At 38.7% G+C, this 19,970-nt stretch overlaps 2 protein-coding genes across 3 annotated transcripts; one reads left to right on the top strand and one right to left on the bottom strand.

The window, feature by feature from the left end:
- Positions 1-533: 533 nt before the first annotated feature.
- Positions 534-6,756, bottom strand: sostdc1b (sclerostin domain containing 1b). The gene is made up of 2 exons (XM_084738835.1): positions 6,524-6,756; positions 534-2,386 (listed from the first exon to the last, which is right to left on the bottom strand). Exons 1-2 carry the CDS (start codon positions 6,720-6,722, stop codon positions 1,959-1,961), a joined length of 627 nt encoding a protein of 208 aa, XP_084594961.1. The 5' UTR covers positions 6,723-6,756; the 3' UTR covers positions 534-1,958.
- A 3,454-nt stretch (positions 6,757-10,210) lies between these two features.
- Positions 10,211-18,054, top strand: ssr2 (signal sequence receptor, beta). Of its 2 annotated transcripts, none has more exons than XM_084738837.1 (6): positions 10,211-10,323; positions 11,373-11,533; positions 13,443-13,541; positions 14,753-14,861; positions 14,958-15,035; positions 17,538-18,054. In XM_084738837.1, exons 2-6 carry the CDS (start codon positions 11,373-11,375, stop codon positions 17,646-17,648), a joined length of 558 nt encoding a protein of 185 aa, XP_084594963.1. In that variant the 5' UTR covers positions 10,211-10,323; the 3' UTR covers positions 17,649-18,054. The 2 variants fall into 2 exon arrangements, with proteins under 2 accessions (XP_084594963.1, XP_084594964.1); XM_084738838.1 differs by having other exon boundaries at positions 10,263-10,327.
- Positions 18,055-19,970: the final 1,916 nt, after the last annotated feature.

Raw genomic sequence — 19,970 nt, forward strand, 5'->3', positions numbered from 1 at the left:
AAAATAAAGTTGTGTACAGGTAATAAAGTTGTGTTTTTGTACAGTAACCAGTAAGGCCCAGCCCACAGAAACAATCCATTACAGACATACCTCTTGCACATGCTCTTGTGGTGGGCCACCAATATCTCTGCAGGCGCTCTTGGAAAAACCAAGAAGAAAGTCAGCATATTGTGTGCTGCTATGGCTTGTGTAGCTGCAGAACAGAGTGCATTTTTTGGAAGTAATGACCATGCACATTTGGTGTGAAGCTCCATGATTCATCTGAACATTTTGTGTTGAGAGACTGTATTACTAGGTTGTGTTGTAGCTACAGCACTGCTAGACTTGTACACAATAAAGTTAATCTAATAGATGCTATTATTGGAATTAGCCACTAGTTTTATGTTCATATTATAAGAACAGATCTTATATTTCAGATAAATATACAGTATATACTGTATCAGAAAAACACATCTTTCATCTGTACTAAATGACAGACCTCTCTGACTGTGGCATATTTTACAAAATATTCCTTTAAAATTAACATCACTTCGTATTTTGGGGTGGTGTCTGACATCCTGCACATCCTGCATCACAATCAGTTTTGTATGCCTGATGTGCAGATTTGTCAGCTCTTTGTGGGTCATCTTGTCTCTTTTTGGATAAGAGAGACAGCCATGTCCTAAAAAAGGTGGCTTAACATACAGGATGCCTCACACCTAGCAAACTCCAATTAAAAGTAGGAAGATAGATTTAGATTTTGGCTTCTTGTGCTACTGACAAGGCAACTGTGACTAACATTAGACTTAAATGCAGGTTTAAAATGACTTTGACTGTAGATAAATTGTCAAATTGACCATCATAACCTTATATCTAAATCAGGGATGTAGTGGTAAACACAGTTTACCCACCTTGTTGACTCACTGACTGATACAGGTGATTTGAAAACAGATGAGTAAACTCTCAACATCATTTCAAAGAGGTTGATAAAGCGTGTTAATCCCCTGCTACACCCCTGAATTAAATAGTGTGGAAATATGACAAGATGGACTAAATTATGTCCAACAACAAAAATACTAAGATGTGCAGTCTGTATTCTAACATCAGTGTAGTTATTTTACCTAAATAGGCTTGCAAGGGTTACAAACATCAGATAACCTGATCTTATATTTCTACTTTTGTTTGTGCACTGAAACGGTAATTTGCTGAAGCGTGCGCTGCGACATTCTGCCCATCCGGGAGAAATGCCAAGTTTTTAGGGAGTCCCTTTACCAATGGGTCATGCTGGCTAATTAACTTTTGATTTATTTTAAGTAAGGATGTGGTTAATGTAGCTTAGCATAAAGAATGGAAACAAGGAACAACTAGCCTGACTCAGTACAATGTTTAGAAAAAACAACAAAAACCAGTTGTAAAACTCACTATTCTGGAATCATTTCTTGACAAACAGTCATAGATTAAGTGATAAATAAAGTATTTATCAAGAAATAGTTCCAGCTTGTAACTCCCCCTAAAACCAGAATGTAATTTTACATTTCTGTTTGTGCACAAATTAAACAAATGACATCCAACGTGTAAATCAGTGAGCCTCAGAGCTGTTAGCGGTAACTTCAGACTGAACTGGGCTAGTTGTTTCCCCTTGCTTGTAGCCTTTATGCTAAGCTAGGCTAACATGTTGTAATTCCAGGTTGGTACGGAACACACAAACTGACATCCATCTGAATGTCCAAGTGTATAATAGAAAGTAAATCATTTCCAGAAATTGCTTAACTATTATACTTACTAAGCTGTGCTTTGGTCCACAGACTAATCTTAAAACAGTTTTCTGTTAGACAATGATATAAATCTGGAGACAAATCTATGCTAGTCCCCTTTGCTTCTATTTTGCCTGCCTCTTAAGTACTTGGTTATTATTTGCACGCTTATAATTCATCCATACACATCATGATGAAGACAGGAGTCTGCAGGATTACAGGGTTTCAGTTGTCAGACTGCCTCCCGCCTCTCTCCTCAGGCGGTCCAGCCTTCCTCTGATTCTTCTTCTGTTTGCCACCGCTGACAGTTGTGTCCTTGTGCCCCGAGTCGTTCTGCTGCCTGGTGTAGCGCTTGCACTTGCAGGAGGTCACCACAGTTATCTTGTAGGTCCTGGTGCTACCGTCCTGGCACTGCAGCCGGATCCGCTGGGTCCTGGTCCGGTCGATGACACAGCGCCACTCTTGGGCATCACGACGGCTCCAGTATCTACCAGTGTAACCTCCACCTCCAATCCAGTTGGGCAGCAGGTGGGCAGGCAGACACTCCCCAGCACACACTAGCTCCTTGATGGGGTTGACACTGGTGCACTGGCCATCAGAGATGTACTTTGTGGACCTCAGCTCTCTGCAGCCCACCTGGCTCTGATCTGGGCCTGAAACACGGAAACTGAATTACATATACAGTACAAACTCACCTCTTTATTCTGATCTGTTCATACTGTGACTGTTCAGATATACTGATTACTCTCAAGTGTTGTTATCTAACAGATCTGGCCAGTGGCAGAATGACTGTTATTGAACCTATCAGTAAAATGTTCAGTAAAATGTGCTTAGAAGAAAAACCTTTTTCCTTTACACAGACGTACAACTAAAGTCCTCCTATTTGAGAACAGCAATTTTTTTCACTTTGGTTAAACCCTTGCAGAAAATCAATATGTGTGCTGCTTTGACTTGTACAGCTGTGAAATAAAGCATTAAAAAATAATGGTCTGTGAATCAGATGAAGGACTCTGGTCATATTAGGTGGACACTCCACCAAACTCAGCCTGTGAGAACAGTTGTAAAATATCTTCTGTGGCTCTGGTGGAGTTTATCAGGTGCAAGAAAATAATTCCAATAACGTTGTAGAGCCTGTTTACACCTGCTATTAACATGCATTCTGGGTGATCCTATCACAAGTGGAAAGCTTTAACATGTGTGAATGGACCCAAGGTGCAACAAAATCCGATTAGTTTTGACAGTGTGTACACACTGTGCCCTGGGCCACTTGAAGGACATTCTACTCTAGTCTAAGTACATGTAGAAGTACAAGTATCTGATTAACTGTAGTGTAAATGATGTGTTAGGGCTCTCTTATCTGACAAGATAAGCAGCAGATCTTTATGAACACACTAATTACTGGAATATCCCCAGATTTATTTTCAGAGTTGTTGAGTGAGGAGAAACTTAATAAACTTTGTGAAATGGCTACCACAGTTTCCCAATCATTCGTGCCTTCCTGTAAATTCTGCATTAAATGCAATACATTAGGTTGCGTCTAGGGTTGGTCAGTGTCTACAGTCTCACATCCCTTCCAGACGAGCCTCTGATATACATCTCAGTGCAGAGATTAAAAGAGTCTTCGTCTCTAACCACATGTCCATAATGTTGTGTTCAGCCTCTGAAACTTAAGTTAGCTGGCTAGCTATACTGAGGAAGCTAAGCTAAAAAAGCAACAGCTCAAATAACAACAGCATGATCGACAGAAACACACACACACACACACACACAACAGGTACCCACAGAAAAGAAACACTGCTGCTACCAATCTAATCGAGCGTCTTGGGGTCACCTAACTGGGCAGCTTCAATAAGAAGATAATAAACGGGTCATGGAGACATAATGCTTCATGCTGTTACGATGGTAGGGGGCTCAGAGGTCAACGATGGACGCTCAACCCTGATTGGTCAGTCTTTCCTTGAATAATAAACACTGTTAGTCACACCATCACTGGCTTACTCTATATCTGAGGTGCATTCATCAGTCAATATTTAGGAGCTGATTAAACATAGTGTTTCAACTGATTTCACTACTTACAATACATTTATGAAAGAAGACATGATAAACAAGTCAAATGTTACGAATACAGTAAACACCAGTACAGGCTGCTTCTCTGTCACCAGACTTCCTTAAAAAAAGCACTAATTTTTGTGAGTTCTTGAGTGATTATAAATTTTTTAAACTTTGTGAAATGCAGTCCACGACAAATTCTTTGTATTTGGGCCAAACTGGGTGTGCTGAGTTTGAAAGATGTGGGCAGTTGCCAGGCAGGGAAAGTGTAAAGATATATATGCTGTCAAATTGCATCATGGGCAATGTAGGATCCAGCATTTGTGAGGATTAACTCATACCCAACACTAAAAGTCAGCCTCTGCTGCATTATTTTTGATTTTTTTTTTAAGTCTTTCTCAAAATAACCCCATTCAGTGACTCTGTTACCATAAAATATGTGAAGCTGCATGTAGCTGTCACATTTGATGTACATGGAATAGGCTCCCAGATGATCTCAGGCATGTTAGGTTAGGTCCTGTATCTGGATTTTTGTTTACAGCTTGGGTTTTACTATTACTATCATACCATTTACTGACTGATATTACAGCAATTATGATCTATAATTGAATGTAACAAAGATCATAATTGCTGTTTTGTCTCCCATTCTAATTGTAAAGCCCCTTAATGAATGTACCATCTAACTAAAAATGGCCCTGCCTACCATCTCTGTGTGAAGGGCTTGTAGGAGTTATTATTTGTGATCAATTGTAAAATATTTCATTTAATCTAGATCTTTGTTCAATTCAAATATATTTCAGTAGCTATATAGTTCTGTTTCTATTGTTGATAGCACAGTCACCTCAGGTTCTACAGTATGTAACCTGCTATAGGTAGGCAGGTATAGAAGCAGCATGTACAGTCCCTGGGAGGGTCTACGGCTGCAGAAGGTGTGATTTCTTTGCTCCCTGTTTGCTTGCTTGCCAAGGATAAATAAATCACAATAAAACCACAAAAATATCTGTTTGGACAATAGACTTTGTTTAGCCTGTGTACAAGTGATTCTTCTGTTCATTTCAGGTTCATTTCAAGTTTGATCATGAACAATATAACTCATACAGAGTAGGTAGGGCTGAGTATTACATGGATATTAAATTATATTATACTGTATATTATATTGTGATATATTGTCTTAGATTTGGACATGGTTATGTGGTGATATATTATAAATGTTGTTCTTTTCTGGTTTTAAAGGCTGCATTACAGTAAAGTGATGTCATTACAAGACTGTTCTAGTTGTGTTAATATTTTGTGAAAACACCAACTGTCATCCCTACAATATTATTGCAAAATTGATAGAAGTATTTAGTCAAAAACATTGTGATATTTGATCTCATATTGTCCAGCCGTACTACAGAGCTGGCCTGTTTTGAAATTGTGTTACATTATGAATTGGCAGTGCCTTTCAACACAAATTCAACTAAATGAATGTATGGGTTGATAAAAGTTGCGACTTGACAGATTATGATTTTTTTCTGCTACATCAATTTATGCCCACCATTATTAAACTTCTTGTTTTCTTGCATGTTTGTCCCTTACACTGTTTCTTCCCTTCTTTCTTTTCTTTCTTTATCTCAGTGTCTCAGTGTGCAGCCCAGTAAGCCATAAACGTTTGCTCACAGCAGTCACACAGTTTTCCCTCTTACCTTTAAATCCAGGTGATAACTGTTCTGCTGCAGGTCACCTTACTGCAGCACTGATGCTGAACACTTACTCATTTAATTTTCCACATGTGGCTACTAGAAAAGTTTGGAATTCAGTAAATTTTTATCTCTAAAACCAATTAGCTCAAGTTTCCTTTTTAAAGAGACAGTTCACCCAAAAATCAAAAATATATATTTCCCCCCTGGCCTGTAGTGCTGTTCATCCATCTAGATAGTTTTGGTGTGAGTTGTAGAGTTTCAGAGATATCAGCAAATATATTTTTTGGTGCTTTGAGCACCACAAGTCGAGTGCAATTTATCTATCTAGATAGTTTTGGTGTGAGTTGCAGAGTTTTGGAGATATCAGCTGTAGAGATGTCTGCTTCCTCTCAAATATAATGGGACTAAATTGCACTCGACTTGTGGTGTTCAAAGCACCAAAAAATATATTTGAAAAATTAAAAACCAGTGTCTCTTTCCAAAATCATGACCTGGTTATTCAAGATAATCCACGGACCTTGTTGAGAGCAGTTTCACACAGGAACTACTTTCTCTCTGTAGTAGAAACTACTGTAACTACTATAGAATATAGTGGAACTACTTTCTCTCTATGAAAAGAAAGAAGTGCCTTCTTGATTACATGGTAGAAAGTAGGTCCTACATGACTACATGACTTTTCAAATGTATTTTCTTGGTGTTTTTAGCACTACAACCTTAGTCCCATTATATTAGAGAGAAGGCAAACATCTCTACAGCTGATATCTCTGAAACTCTGCAACTCACACCAAAACTATCCAGATGGATAAATAGTGTACAGGCCAGAGGGAAAATATGTATTTGTGAGTTTGGGGAGAACTGCCTCTTTAAGGGCTTTGACAATCTGCATGTACCATCTGCTGCACACCGCACCACACCAGGAGAGCATCATGTCATCTATGCACAGTGGCCAGTCATCCAGACATCACTTTAAAACACCAGTCTCTGTGTCAAACTCTACTGAGCAAGTAAAAATGAACTGATGTAAATGTAACTAGGTCATGCGTAATGGTGTGGACTCACCATTACGCACAGCGTCAGGCTGCCGTCTCCCGCCGTTCCTGGCCTGGTTGGTGTCTTCAGGAGCCGGCTGGTCCTGAGTGTCGGGGACAGGGATAGTGTGACCTGTCTCTGTGGCGTCGTTGTGAACAGCTGAGCGGCTTGTGCTCAGCAGCAGCAGGATGAGCGCGAGGAGCTGGAGTCTGCTGGTAGGACGGAACATGACTGCACCTGGCTGATCTGAGAGCTGCCGTCAGTGACACAGTGACACCTGATGAATGAAGGACTCACCTGCTGCAGCTGAGCTTTATATCTCCTACACTGTGACGCTGCATGAACGCAACACACCCACCTGAGCAGCAGCAGCCTGAGCTGGGCTTCAGCAGAGGCGGACACAGGCTGTGCGTGGGGCAGGGGCAAACAAAATAAAAAGGGCACCAGTGCCCCAAAAGTCATGATGCATGTATGGTGAAACAGTTCTTATTCCTGGTTAAGATTAAATTGTTTCATTATATGACTTATAGTACAAGAACTACTTCAAATCTGTAATTACTTCTTTGTTTACATAATTCTTATTTTTCTTATTTCTCATTTCTTATTCTATATCTCTACCTCTTACAGTATATGTGTACAATAACAGTATATTCCTGTTTGGGAAAACAAAGCACATACTTTTATTGTACATATTATGTTTTATTATCTATTATTGCAGTTTTGTCTCTGTGTATATTTAGTAGATGGTACATTTCTTTTTAAAGAATTTTCTTCTAATTGCATTATGCAATATATTTTTCTATTCTTGACAAGAACATCTATAACATGAACAGTTTCCCCCTGGGGATCAATAAAGTATTTCTGATTTTCTATTGCTACAACGCATTGTCAAAAATGAAGTCGCATTATTGAAACTCTTCATCAGTGAAATAGAAGTCCATGCGGACCAAACCATCAATCATTTTTAATTGCTTTCACACAAAAATCCATGACATTTCCCAAATTCCTCAAACTCTCATTCATACTCAACCCACTGCAAAACACTAAATACCTGCAGCATGTTTTTCACAACTATTTTTGCAGACCTGGAATTTCAAGGATTTGGTTTTGTTTGTTAGTTGTTTGTTTCAATTTTCAGTTATTGTCAAATAAATAATTAACTGCAAAGATATAGAAAAAATATTTTTCTATTTTTATTTTTATTTTTAACTACCTTATACCAAGAGAGAATTTTTGTTGGCAATAACCCCCTGGTGTCCTTCTGAATTCCTTAGTGCAGTTCAGTGACTTCTGCTGCTTTATTCTCACCCACCCAAACAAAGGGCTTTAACCAAAATTTAATTCCGCCTTCTTAGAAATGAAGAAAAAACAGAAAAAGCTAAACAATATAAGATAAAAAGCAGAACTCCCACACTGAAATCTATGTCAACTTCATCTTTTCTCCTATGCATTTCTAAAAGAATTATACACTTGTGATGCTGGAAAGAATATTTTCTCTCCCACTAAACATCCTGAGTGATATTCTTTCATATGCAGCATTTTATCTCTTGAAGGAGGTCTCAGGTCAGTGCTTGCTATCCAGTCATTGTTAATATCTCTGCTGGGTGATCAGTTGTGTGTGAGTGTATGTGTAAAATTATAATCAAGAGGTAAAACTGCAGCAGTTGACCAAGAAGGTGTGTGACATACTACAGCAGTTACTGGAATTATACCTTTTGAGTCATTCTCTCATTCTCTGTGCTCTGTGGAAGTGGCTGAAGTTGCTTTTAAATGTAAAACAGAACACACCATGAAGTCTGCCACAATACAAATTGCAGCCCTGATGTCCACAATGTAACAATTCACACCTGTTGGACTGTCCCCAGTACATATACTGGTGTCCCTTCATCTTCCCTACATTTCCAGCAGGCTATAGACGTATTATTGGGGATTAGATCAACTTTATGTACAGGATGCAGAGAAGGTTATTTGTCTCCACCTAGTGGCTGAATATGGTTCTGCTTCGTGGAGTCAGCCTAATGTGTCAAAGCTTCTACCCTCATTCACTTAATAGCTTGAGTTTATCGTCCAGTGTTTTTTCTGGTGTGTTTTTTACCATCTCAAACATATTTTGTATTAAAATCAAAATGTTTGGTTGATAAACATACCATAAAAAGACTGACCAGACTGAGCTGAAGATTGTGTAGCCTACACATACATTCCATCAGTCTTGAAAAGTATGCCAGGATGGAACAGTTATTCACATTCTGATGTCAGATAACTACACAAGTTGTATAGCTACTTTTAGTTATCTTACATTGTAGTATGGTGTATGACTGTTTTACCAACCAAAAACATCCAATCTGAGAACAAAGTTCTTCAGCTATCCAGTTCCACCCAAAAATCCACTTCAAAGTGAAACATGATTTCTACATTTCCAGTAATTTTCTAATATTAAGACTGAGCTTTGAGTTCCATGAACATGAACTGTTTTATGTGAGGGTGAAACACCAGAGCAAGCAGTTTCATGCTTTCATACCCAGCTGTTGTGGAAATAATTCATGGAAAAGTTAAAGGGGCAGTGTGTAGGATTTAGAGGCAGTCAGCAGTGATGTCTCATATAGCAACCATCTCTCCTCACCTGCCCCTCCCAAATGTGTTGAAGAACCTACAGTGGCTGTGAAACTCACACAAAATGTGAAGGACCATATCCAGAGCCAGTGTTTGGTTTGTCTATTCTGGGCTACTGTAGAAACATGGTGGTGCAACATGGAGGAGGACCTGTAAAGGGCTCATTCTCAGGTAACTAAAATACAATAATTCTTATTTTTATTAGACAGATGAAAACAAAAAGATTCTGCCATATTCTGCCAATAAAACCCTGTAAATCTCACACACTGGACATTTAAGTAGCAAAGCCACGGCAATGTCTACTGAAGATCATGTAAGAATCACAATGTGAGAATATAAGTGAAATTAAATAGAATGCAAAATCCATAGTTCATAAATTCTACTCATAAGACACAGGCAATATGTAAGATGTTGGAAAACAACACAGGCACAGGACATCATTTTTCTACACAATGTGACACAATGTAATTTTAAACTTTTTTCAGGAAGAAGTTTTTTTTAAAACTGAATCACATCTCCTGTCATTTGCATCAGGCTGAAATCACTGTGCATTTAGTGGGAATGCCACCGCAATAATAACAGTATTATCTTTGGTGCGCTATTAGAGGACACAATGGTCACTGTTTTGTTCATTTTAGCTATTTTTTAATACATAAAAATAACATTTATAGAGACCCCACCCATGTTCATATGATAATGAAATTCAACTCTATGGCTAGGCCCTGCAAAGAAATGAAAACCAAACATGCCAAAGATCTATATGCCTTATTAGAAAGCGATCTAATCAGTGAAATGCCTCAATCTGTATTTTTTTTATCTACCATGATTTATTCTACTTGATATATGTTCATGCATTTTTAATGTATTTTTTTCATACTGTACCATTTTTCATACCATACCACTTTTTCTTACCATATATACCATATCTGTATAAATCTATCTCTAAATCTATTCGTTATACTTGTTATACTATACAATTTTACAATTGTAATGAATTGCTTTACAGTTTGTACATTTGAATTTCAATAATCAAAAAACCTAAATGACAATCCCTTCAAACATACCACCCCCAGACAGCAGGGGGCGCTGTGCTGTTTTGCAGACTTCCTTTACTCACTCCTCGGTACACGTCATGCAAACTGCGGCTTTAAGCTTCTGCGCATGCGCCTCTCCAGGTCCTTCAAGATCTTCGGTTGGACGAGGAAGACTGAACGGTCACTGTAAGTACGTCTGTTTAATTTAACTGGACAAACTGCACGTATTTAACAACTTTATATATTAGAATCAGGTACATACGCATTGTTGGCTCCATTTCCGTCATGTTAATATAGACAGTGAGCGCTGTTCTGTGTCATTCTGTCAGTGAACTGGAGCTAATGCCAGATGTGCCTGTTCTGGTCCACGTAAGCGTCTGTAGCAATCGGTATTCTGCTCGGTGACTGTAAGGCTAATTCAAATCTAACATTTTTTTTTTTTTTTTTACATCTTAGTATTTATTAATGCTCTCAACTTTTTGAACAAAAACTATTTTTATAATTAATGCACAGATAAAACGCTAAAGCGCTACGTTTAGCTAACCGTTAGCATATGTAGCTAATTGACAGCAGAGTTTAGTTTAATTAGAGCTTTTTCTCCAAAAATCCCCTTAACTTTTACACCAGAGTTTATTTTCCTGTCGACACCTTTTCTATCAGTTGGATTCTGATTACATATTTCATAGAACTGTTGGTAAACGTCAAGTTAAATAAAGTTCAAAGGAAGCCTTCTTCACTAAATAGCCAAATGTATGTGGACACCCGAACATCACAGCTGTATGAACACGTCATTCCAACCCTATGAAGCCTGGCTCCGAGGTGTCCACATACTTTGGACCTTACAGAGTGTGTGCCGTTCATGGCTGCACGACATCACATATTGTGATATGATTCACAGTTAGTAGGAATGATCATTTTTGCACCGCAACTAGCAATTATTTTCATCGATTAATGTGTTGATAATTTCATCAGTTAATCCATTAGTAGGCCATAAAATGTTAGAAAATGGTGAAAAATATTGATCTTTGTTTTCCAAAGTCTGAGGTCACGTGCCCAGTTGTCTTGTTTTGTCCACAACCCAAAGATGTTCCGTTCATTGTCATAGAGGACTAAAGAAACCAGCAAGTATTCACATTTAAGAAGCTGAAAGCAGAGACTTTGGACATTAAAAAAAAAATGACTCAAAACAATCTGTCATATTTAATTTGGATCATTGTTTTCTGTTTTCTCTCCAGATGATGAGGATGCTGCATGTGTTTGTGCTCGTGGCCCTGCTGAGTCTGGGCTCAGGAGAAGAGGGAGCCCGTCTGCTGGCCTCTAAATCCCTGCTGAACCGCTACGCTGTGGAGGGCCGGGACCTGACCCTGCAGTACAACATCTACAATGTGGGCTCCAGGTCAGCACTAGTCTGATGAGTGTGATAGGAAACTCTCTGTAGCCAAGTTAAAGTCAGAGAATTTGTAAAAATTTTTTTTTTTTTAATTTTTTTCTTAAAAATGACTCAGAATGATTAATTGATAATCAGAATTACTGGTTAGCAATTTAATAATCGATTAATTCTTGCAGTTCTATCTTGGATATCTCACAGATGGCCTATTTATTGATCTTCTAGCCAACTATGACTGACTATATTGTACATCACAATTTTATTTTTAGCAAAATTAAAACCACAGTGTGCAAACTTAACACACTGACTTTGGTGATCAATCAGAACAGGCCAAAATAGCTGCATAAATGAACAAGCAACTTGTAGGAACGGCTCACTTTTTTCCACACAGGGGTCAAAGGGCGACTCCATCAGTGTTCTTTTCCATGTTTTTTTAAATGGAAACTCCCACTCAGTTGTTAGCAAAAAGCAGTGATGTAGGTCACAGTGCTGATGCTCTCCCCTCCTCCATCAACCTAGGAGTTTAATGTAGCAACATCATCATGCAGAAACCTATATCAGGTCACATGGGAAAATGTTTTTAGAAGGGCTTGGGAAAATAGCATTTTATCACTGAAACATATGTCTACCTGTTAGAAGATTTTTTCCTACTTTCACCTCAGCTGAATGTGTTCTATTAACTGTTGATAGACTGACCAAATGCTTCTGCGTAGACTTTGGTCTGCTCCATCTACAGCCGTGACATGCTACACTTCAGCAGGAGGCAGTATGTGTTTATCTGTAAGATAAGAATTAGTTGGTGACTCGGACACACAGGAGGTGGAGAGGTACCATCTAATGTGAGACAGGTCTTCTACTTTCTATTCTCATTTTGTTGAGACCATGTCATGTGAGATGATCAAGTCATTACTATACAGTAATAAACAGGTATTAGGAATATTCAATTCAAATCTGCACTCACAGATGATAGATGTGTCTACATCACATTCAAGAAGAGGTTAAGTTCAAGTTGTGTAAACTTGATCAAAAATGATTTTAAGAAAACAACATGCGAAAGCACTTCACTGTGCTCCCCTTATAACTCGTTTTCCCTCAATTTCCCCCACATTAAAAAAGTAATATGCTTAAATCAAAAATAAAACAATGCAGGCCTGAGTTGTGGGAACTTAACACAATAACACTTTCCCACTTACCTGGGGCAAGTAAAATGCCATGTCAGGCAAGTAAATCTGACAACCGGGGCAAGTGGTAGAAAAGAATTAAACTGTTACTACTTTGATAATTGAATAATCATTAAAGTAATTCTTCATGCAAAAATGAAAAATGCAGTTTTCAGCCTCTCAAAATGGATATTTTCCGCTTTTCTCAGTTTATTATTATATTAAACTGAATATGTTTGGATTTTGGACAGACAAATGAGACTCTCAAAAACTGGGATGAATATTTTGCACAATTTCCTGACATTTTAGAGATGTTTCAGCCTTAGGTTAAACATGATAATCACTTGACTCTTTGTTGTTAATTGATAACTGCTAATAAATAAAACTGTTTGTAGAGGGCAAGTGAAAATTGACTTCAGGCAAGTAGATTTCTGACCAATTTGCCCAACCAGGCAAGTGGAAAAAAAACATTGATGTTGAACCCTGGAGAATGTCAGATAAAGGACTGTTTGGGTTCAGGACTGGAACTTTTCACACACATAGAGCCCTAAAACATGTGTATTAGTTCAAGACACTGGCTTAGAGCTGAAGTTGGTCTCCAGGTGCTGCACGACTGCCAGCTATGATTGTACGATCACAATAAAGTTGATCTTTACCTTTTATCTTTACTCTGCAGTCATTTGTCTTACAGTAAAGGCTAATATAAACTGTGTCCTGCTATGGTTGTCTAACTGTCCTCTTCCTTTGTGTCTCTACAGTGCTGCTCTGGAGGTGGAACTGTCAGATGATTCTTTTCCTCCTGAAGACTTTGGAATTGTTTCAGGAATGCTGAATGTCAAATGGGACAGGATCGCACCGTATCCTTCAACCTAAATGTCTTCTTTATTGTCCCCTCACCCTGCAATTGTTGTTGCTGTAGGATGAAGTCAGTAATGGGAGTTATATTCCCAAACAGTTCATCAAACACATCTGTCTCTGTCAGGTTACTCAGGGCTTCACAGTGCACTGTTTAGGTCCACTGTCAGTCATTGTGTGACCTCTAGATGTCTCTGTTAGCAGCCACTTCACCCACAGCTTGAACCTACAACACAGTGGAACTGATAGTGAGAAGTACAAATGTAATCAAAGCCTGGCAGGTGAAGTACCCTGGTGTCTTTGAGAGACAGTGACATATGGACAAAATAGATGTCCATCACTGAGAAGACAAGTTTAATTATTCAGTGGGCAGAGATCAGTTACAGACACTGGTCTGTAAGTAAGTGAATTAAAACCCTCAAGAGTAAAAAGGCAATACTTAATGAATACAGGTAGGTAGGACTTCATTGATCCCAAACTGTGAAATTCTTAATGTTATAGCAGCAAATCATCAGACATAACACATGGACAATAAGTATGTAGCAAATATACATGTAAACACCAAAAACAAACAAACAAACAAAAAAACAAACAAACAGAAAAATAACCCCAAAATCTAACAAAATGAAAATTTGATTACACAGTACAAGAGAATCCTCAGCATACTCCATAAATATCTATAGAATATTTGAGAATATATAAAATATATACAAAAACCAACTATACTAAAATATAAAAATATACAAGGATACACTATACCAGATATAAAAATGCAAGTAGTATACTAGACCACTATATACCAAAAATTAAAAGAATACCGGGAGGAGCAATAATTACAAGCATAAACATGTTTGTAGAAAGTAATATTTCAGTCTGCTTTACCTCTTTCTTCCTGGTCTCTCATCCACCGTAGTTACATTTTACACAAGTGCAGTATGATAGCTTGGCTAATAGCAAATTGTTACAAACAAAAGGGTTGAAAATCGTGGCCAAAATGAACCAAAGAAAATGTTGGTCAACTTTGACACTCAAAAATATAAGTTCAATCAAAAAACCTTTTCTCACCAGCACTCATGCTTATCTCTCTGATGAGTAAAAAATGAAAGAGAAGCTCAGATTGTAGCAGATTATTATCATTTGAATTTGTCTCAATTATCCATTGATGGATTCTTCATTCTTTTCATGTTGTCAGCCTTAACAGTTGAACTTTCAGAGCCAGTAATGTGTCTCACACGGTGGTGCTGCGCCCCCTGAAGGCCGGTTACTTTAATTTCACCTCTGCTTCTGTCAGCTACCTGGCTCAGGAGGGAGGACAAGTCGTGGTAAAAGCAGTTTATTATGTTGATGGATGGAAGCAGTTACAGTGTTTTAGTGAAGTGAGTGAAGCTGACGTGTGTGTGTGTGTGTCCCTCCTGCAGGTTGGATACACCAGCGCCCCCGGACAGGGAGGCATCCTGGCTCAGAGGGAGTTCGACCGGCGCTTCTCCCCACACTATGTGAGTGTTGCAGTCAAAAAATGTTTTTCACTCTCGCTCAGTCAGGTTCCTGAGTGGACTGAGCTGCAGGGATGTAGAAGAAATGATCAGAGTTGATGGAATCTTGTCATCAGAACCTCTGAGGTACTTCCTATGCTTTAACTGAGGGAACACAGGACCATTAAAAACATATCTACTTTATTTTGTATTTATTGGCTGCCTCATACAGAGACGTGGAAGGACATGAGACAAGTTGAGCAGTTCACTCTCTTGTGCATGGCTGCTCTTTGTACAGGACAACAAAAGGGTAACAAAGCACTTACAGAAGTTGTGCTACTGAAATAAAAGCAAAAGGCACATTACACCAATAATGAATACATTTGAGTGTAACAGTTAGTGATAAAGGCCTAGTTAACAGGGGTGTAATGTGTAAGATATGAATGCATCGGTTCAGACGACCTGTATCAGTAATAAGCTGAACATGAATCTGAAAAAATCAATGCAGCACTAGCGTATCGGTACATCTCATTAGGGCGTGCATATGTTTCATTTTTGGCATGAAGGAACTGCTGCTGTAACTTTCCTCCATTTTCTCTGCCTGCACCGCTCTGTCTGGACACCTGCTGCCTCACTCACACAAAATAAGTGCTCCCACCTCCCTCTCCTGCCTCTCCTCTGCATTACCTCAAAACAAAAAGTGAAGGAACTGATGTTACACCACATTACACCACTCTTCGCACCACTTCTCTCTGTCTCTGCTGCTAAAATTTCTAAGATGTATTGTATCATTGAACATGTATCGAGATGTGTATCGAATCGTCTCAGTCAATGAGCTACACACCTTTACTAATTAACCTTTAGATCTGCACTCATTGCAGGTACAGGTGGATTCAGTGGTGGAGCAAAATGTTTTCTTTTTTTATTACCATTTTCTGAGTGAACCTACACCAGTGTGCTAAGCCCTTTTCTTTAAAGCACCCCTTTTCTATCATTTTCTGTCATTGACAGTGCCTGACATATTACATATTTCATATTCCCTGCATAAAAATAATGGTACAGAACAAATGAAACTGTACACTGAGCCCTAACAATCAATACAGTAACTGCAGCAGTTTTTGTTTATTTTTTAAAAACCATACATACATAATAGGCTTCTTTTTTGAGGTATATAGTGGTTTCCTCTCCCTGACACCTGGCTATTGTTCTATCAGCTCTTTAGTTGTTGTAACTGTATACTTTTCTAATGCAGGACAAGGTGAAGGCTCTGTGAATCTAGTTTGTGTTCAGATGTTCACTGTGCCCTTATCCTGTCATGGTTTGCAGTGTATGCACTGATCTGATGCTTCATGATATATTAACCCTGAAACATGACCCTGCTACTTCCTAGTAGTGTCCTGTACACCTTCTGTTTTCCCCAGGATCAGGTCATGTTCATTCCCTGCCTATATTCATGTTTTAGTCAGGGTTTAACCTGAGTCAGACATTACAACAGTGATAGCATTCATACAATGTTAGTACTATACAGTTGATAGAATATTGTGTGTGTGTGTGTGTGTGTGTGTGTGTGTGTGTGTGTGTGTGTGTGTGTGTGTGTGTGTGTGTGTGTGTATATATATGTGTGTGTGTGTATATATTAATACAGTGTAGGAGTAGTTTATATTTTAAGTAATAATTAGAACTTTAAAAATATAAATTACATTTAGTTTTCCTCAGAAATGAAATACTAAGGCACAGGCCTGTTGCGTATTTTCTAAGCTTTTCTCACACCCCTGAAAATGAAGAAGGCCTCGGGGTGCTCTGGTGGCTCACTTGGTGGGATGTGTACTGTATGTGTCAGGCCTGAGTCATTGTCACAGTTCTAGTTCATGCTCTTTTGCTGCATGTCATGTACTTTCTCTCTCCCACCTCTCGTCTATTCTCACCAGTCCTATCACAATAAAGGCAAAAGTCCCCCCAAAAAAGCCCCCCCCCCCCCTTCCCCTAGTGGGGGTCAAGACCCCTGTGCTGGGTGTCCTGAACTACAGAGATGGACGATATAAAGACTGTTTTCCTATAAGAGCTTTGTAAATGCACTACAGCCTCCAACAGGATCATATCACTTTCATGAACAGGTCCCAAGAAAAACTGAACATTAGAGCCTTCATAAAAGGAGCATGTATTGTAGGACTGCTTTCTTTGGTTGCATTATCGTTTGTTTTTCAATCTGACAAGTGAGTGCTTATTTATAAAGCCTTTTTAGGAAATCGGTTCCTCCTCAGAGCATCTTTTCTTTTTTGCAGTTTAAACAAACTCTCAAATTTAACAGAGCTGGTAATTAAGTTGTTTTTTAAGCATTCAAAAATGTAAAAAAGTTGTTTTTCCTTTTTTGGACTGTGCATAGTGGTCACACACATCCAAAGAACGTTGAAGGTATTGCTGGACCAATAAAAGACAGCAAATGAGGGAGCTATAGTGTGTTTCATGTTTTGGTTTTTAGACTGTCCCTTTGACACCTCACTCACTTCCTGTGTGTCCCTATTCTAGCTGGACTGGGCTGCGTTTGGCGTCATGACTCTACCCTCCATCGGCATCCCTCTGCTCCTCTGGTACTCCAGCAAGAGGAAGTATGACTCACCAAAGGCCAAGAAGAACTGAGAGGGTACAGCTGGGAGTGGGTGGTGTGGGTGGGGTGGATGTCAAAGTGGGCACAGGATCTCTGAATAACTTAATAACCCATATTGGGGGTGAAAGTTTAAAGAAAGGACAGTGACCAAGGAGTGTGATTGCAATCTGAACAAACAAGCAGCATGAAGAGAACTTTGTATCAGCTTCAGTGTGGTTAACAGACCATGAGTGTGTGTTCTCATCTACAGCTGGAGCTTCAGCAGCTGCTGCTTATTCCTTCATATTTGCAGATGGGTTCATGTGACAGATTACATTACAATTACAATGGCAGTTCCTACTGTAACAGCTTTTTGTATTTTTGAATGTGTAATGAACTGAATTCAGATTTGAAGTTTGTAGATGGTGTTTGAACTTCAGAATAAATTAATAAAAACAAGCTGGGTTTTTCTAAAACTGTGTCTGATTGATTTCTCAGGAGTTATATTCCATAGATCCACAAAGATATCTAAATATACTCGTGTGAATATGAAAACTTTTTTTTAATTCAAGTTATTCAAGTTTATATACATTAATGTATATATATATATATACACTTAAGCCCAAAATTATCCATACCCCTGTCAAATACAAGGGATTTCTTCGTTCTTTCACTCAGAAATTAGTATTTCACCTCAGTTTTTACTTAAATAGGACACAAAAGAAAGTCTGAAGCCATAACTGATTTGTGTTTAGATAGAATGTGTAAATAAACATCTTTAACAGGGTGAAAATAAAAAATCACACTGTCCAAAATTATTCATACCCCAGTGATACAAAGACTGAAAGCTACAGGATATTCAAACAAACCATCGTCTCTGGGTCTAAAGTGTTTAATATTGTTCTCAATGTTGCTGAGTTGTTGTATTTTGTTTTTTAACCAGTTTTCAGACTATAAAAGTTGACTTGCTTGTGACATTTCAGTCATTTTCGAGTCAACACAAGACTTGCTATGGCAAAGACCAAAGAGCTCAGTGAGGACTTGAGAACACGCATAGTAAATGCCAAAAAGGAAGGGAAAGGGTACAAAAAAATTGCCAAAAAATTTCAGGTGACTAGCAACGGTGCAAAGCATCATCCAAAAGTACCAAAAATTTCACACGGTCAAAAACCTCAAAGGACATGGCCGGAAGTCAATAGTGTCACCTCGGCTTGCCAGAAAGATCAAGCGGGATGTTGAAAACAATCCAAGGACTGCTGTCCTGAAGGAACTGAGTTCAAGTGGTGTGACTCTATCAAGGCAGACACTCCAGCGGATACTGCACCAAAATGGCCTCTATGGACGTCGACCAAGAAAGACCCCCCTGCTTCAACCAAGGCATGTGAAAGCTCGTCTGACCTTTGCAAAGACCTACTTAAAGAAAGATGAAAGCTTCTGGTCATCTGTTCTGTGGTCAGATGAAACAAAAATTGAGCTTTTTGGCCACAGAGATGTGGCTTTCATCTGGCGAAAGAAGGGTGAAGCCTTTAAACCAAAGAACACAGTACCTACTGAGGTGGAAGCATCATGCTGTGGGGCTGCTTTTCAGCAAATGGGCCTGGCAACTTGGTTAAAGTGGAAGGAATCATGAGGAAAGAGCAGTACATCAAGATTCTTGAAGAAAACCTCAAGCAGGCAGCAGAGAACCTGAACCTGGGGGAGTATTGGACCTATCAGCAGAACAATGATCCGAAGCATACAGCCAAGGTGGTGAAGAAATGGTTCCAGGACAATGATATTAACGTTATGAAGTGGCCAAGTCAGAGTCCTGATTTAAACCCCATCGAAAACCTATGGATGGAGCTCAAGAAACGGGTGACAGCACGGAAACCCTCTAACCTCAAAGATCTGGAAACATTTGCAAAGGAGGAATGGTCCAGAATTCCTGCCGATACTTGCAAGAAGCTTGTGAACAATAATAAAAATCGTTTGGAGGCTATAATAAAAAATAAGGGGTATGCAACTGATTATTGAGACAGGGTATGAATAATTTTGGACAGTGTGATTTTTTGTTTTCAACTCCAAGATTCAAGTTTATCTAAAGAAGAAAAGTAAATTATCTCAACTAAACATTATAGGTCGGCAAAACTTTTTAAACTTTATTTTAAAGCTCAAGCGTTTAAGCTGGGCTGAAACCTTAAAAATTTTATGGCAGTTCCGTGCTTTGAAATGTTGAGTTGTCACAATTATTTTTTTACAGAGCAATTTTTTTTCATACATTCCTTAACTGTAAAAATGTGTAGCCTATACACCAAAAAATATTTAGTCAGGTAAAATGAGTGATAGGCTATGACCATGGTGTTGGCTAGTCTCCATAAGCTACCTATGGATGCCAA

Source organism: Lutjanus erythropterus, chromosome 16 (genome assembly GCF_056507025.1).
Source record: "Lutjanus erythropterus isolate fLutEry1 chromosome 16, fLutEry1.hap2, whole genome shotgun sequence".
In the NCBI taxonomy this organism is placed as follows: Eukaryota; Metazoa; Chordata; class Actinopteri; order Lutjaniformes; family Lutjanidae; genus Lutjanus; species Lutjanus erythropterus.

Coding starts and splice junctions, on each gene's coding strand:
- sostdc1b (XM_084738835.1), bottom strand. CDS start 6,722: ATGTTCCGTCCTACCAGCAGACTCCAGCTCCTCGCGCTCATCCTGCTG. Junction 2,387..6,523: donor GCCTGACGCTGTGCGTAATG/GTGAGTCCACAC, acceptor TCCGTGTTTCAG/GCCCAGATCAGAGCCAGGTG.
- ssr2 (XM_084738837.1), top strand. CDS start 11,373: ATGATGAGGATGCTGCATGTGTTTGTGCTCGTGGCCCTGCTGAGTCTG. Junction 11,534..13,442: donor ATCTACAATGTGGGCTCCAG/GTCAGCACTAGT, acceptor GTGTCTCTACAG/TGCTGCTCTGGAGGTGGAAC. Junction 14,862..14,957: donor AGGAGGGAGGACAAGTCGTG/GTAAAAGCAGTT, acceptor TCCCTCCTGCAG/GTTGGATACACCAGCGCCCC.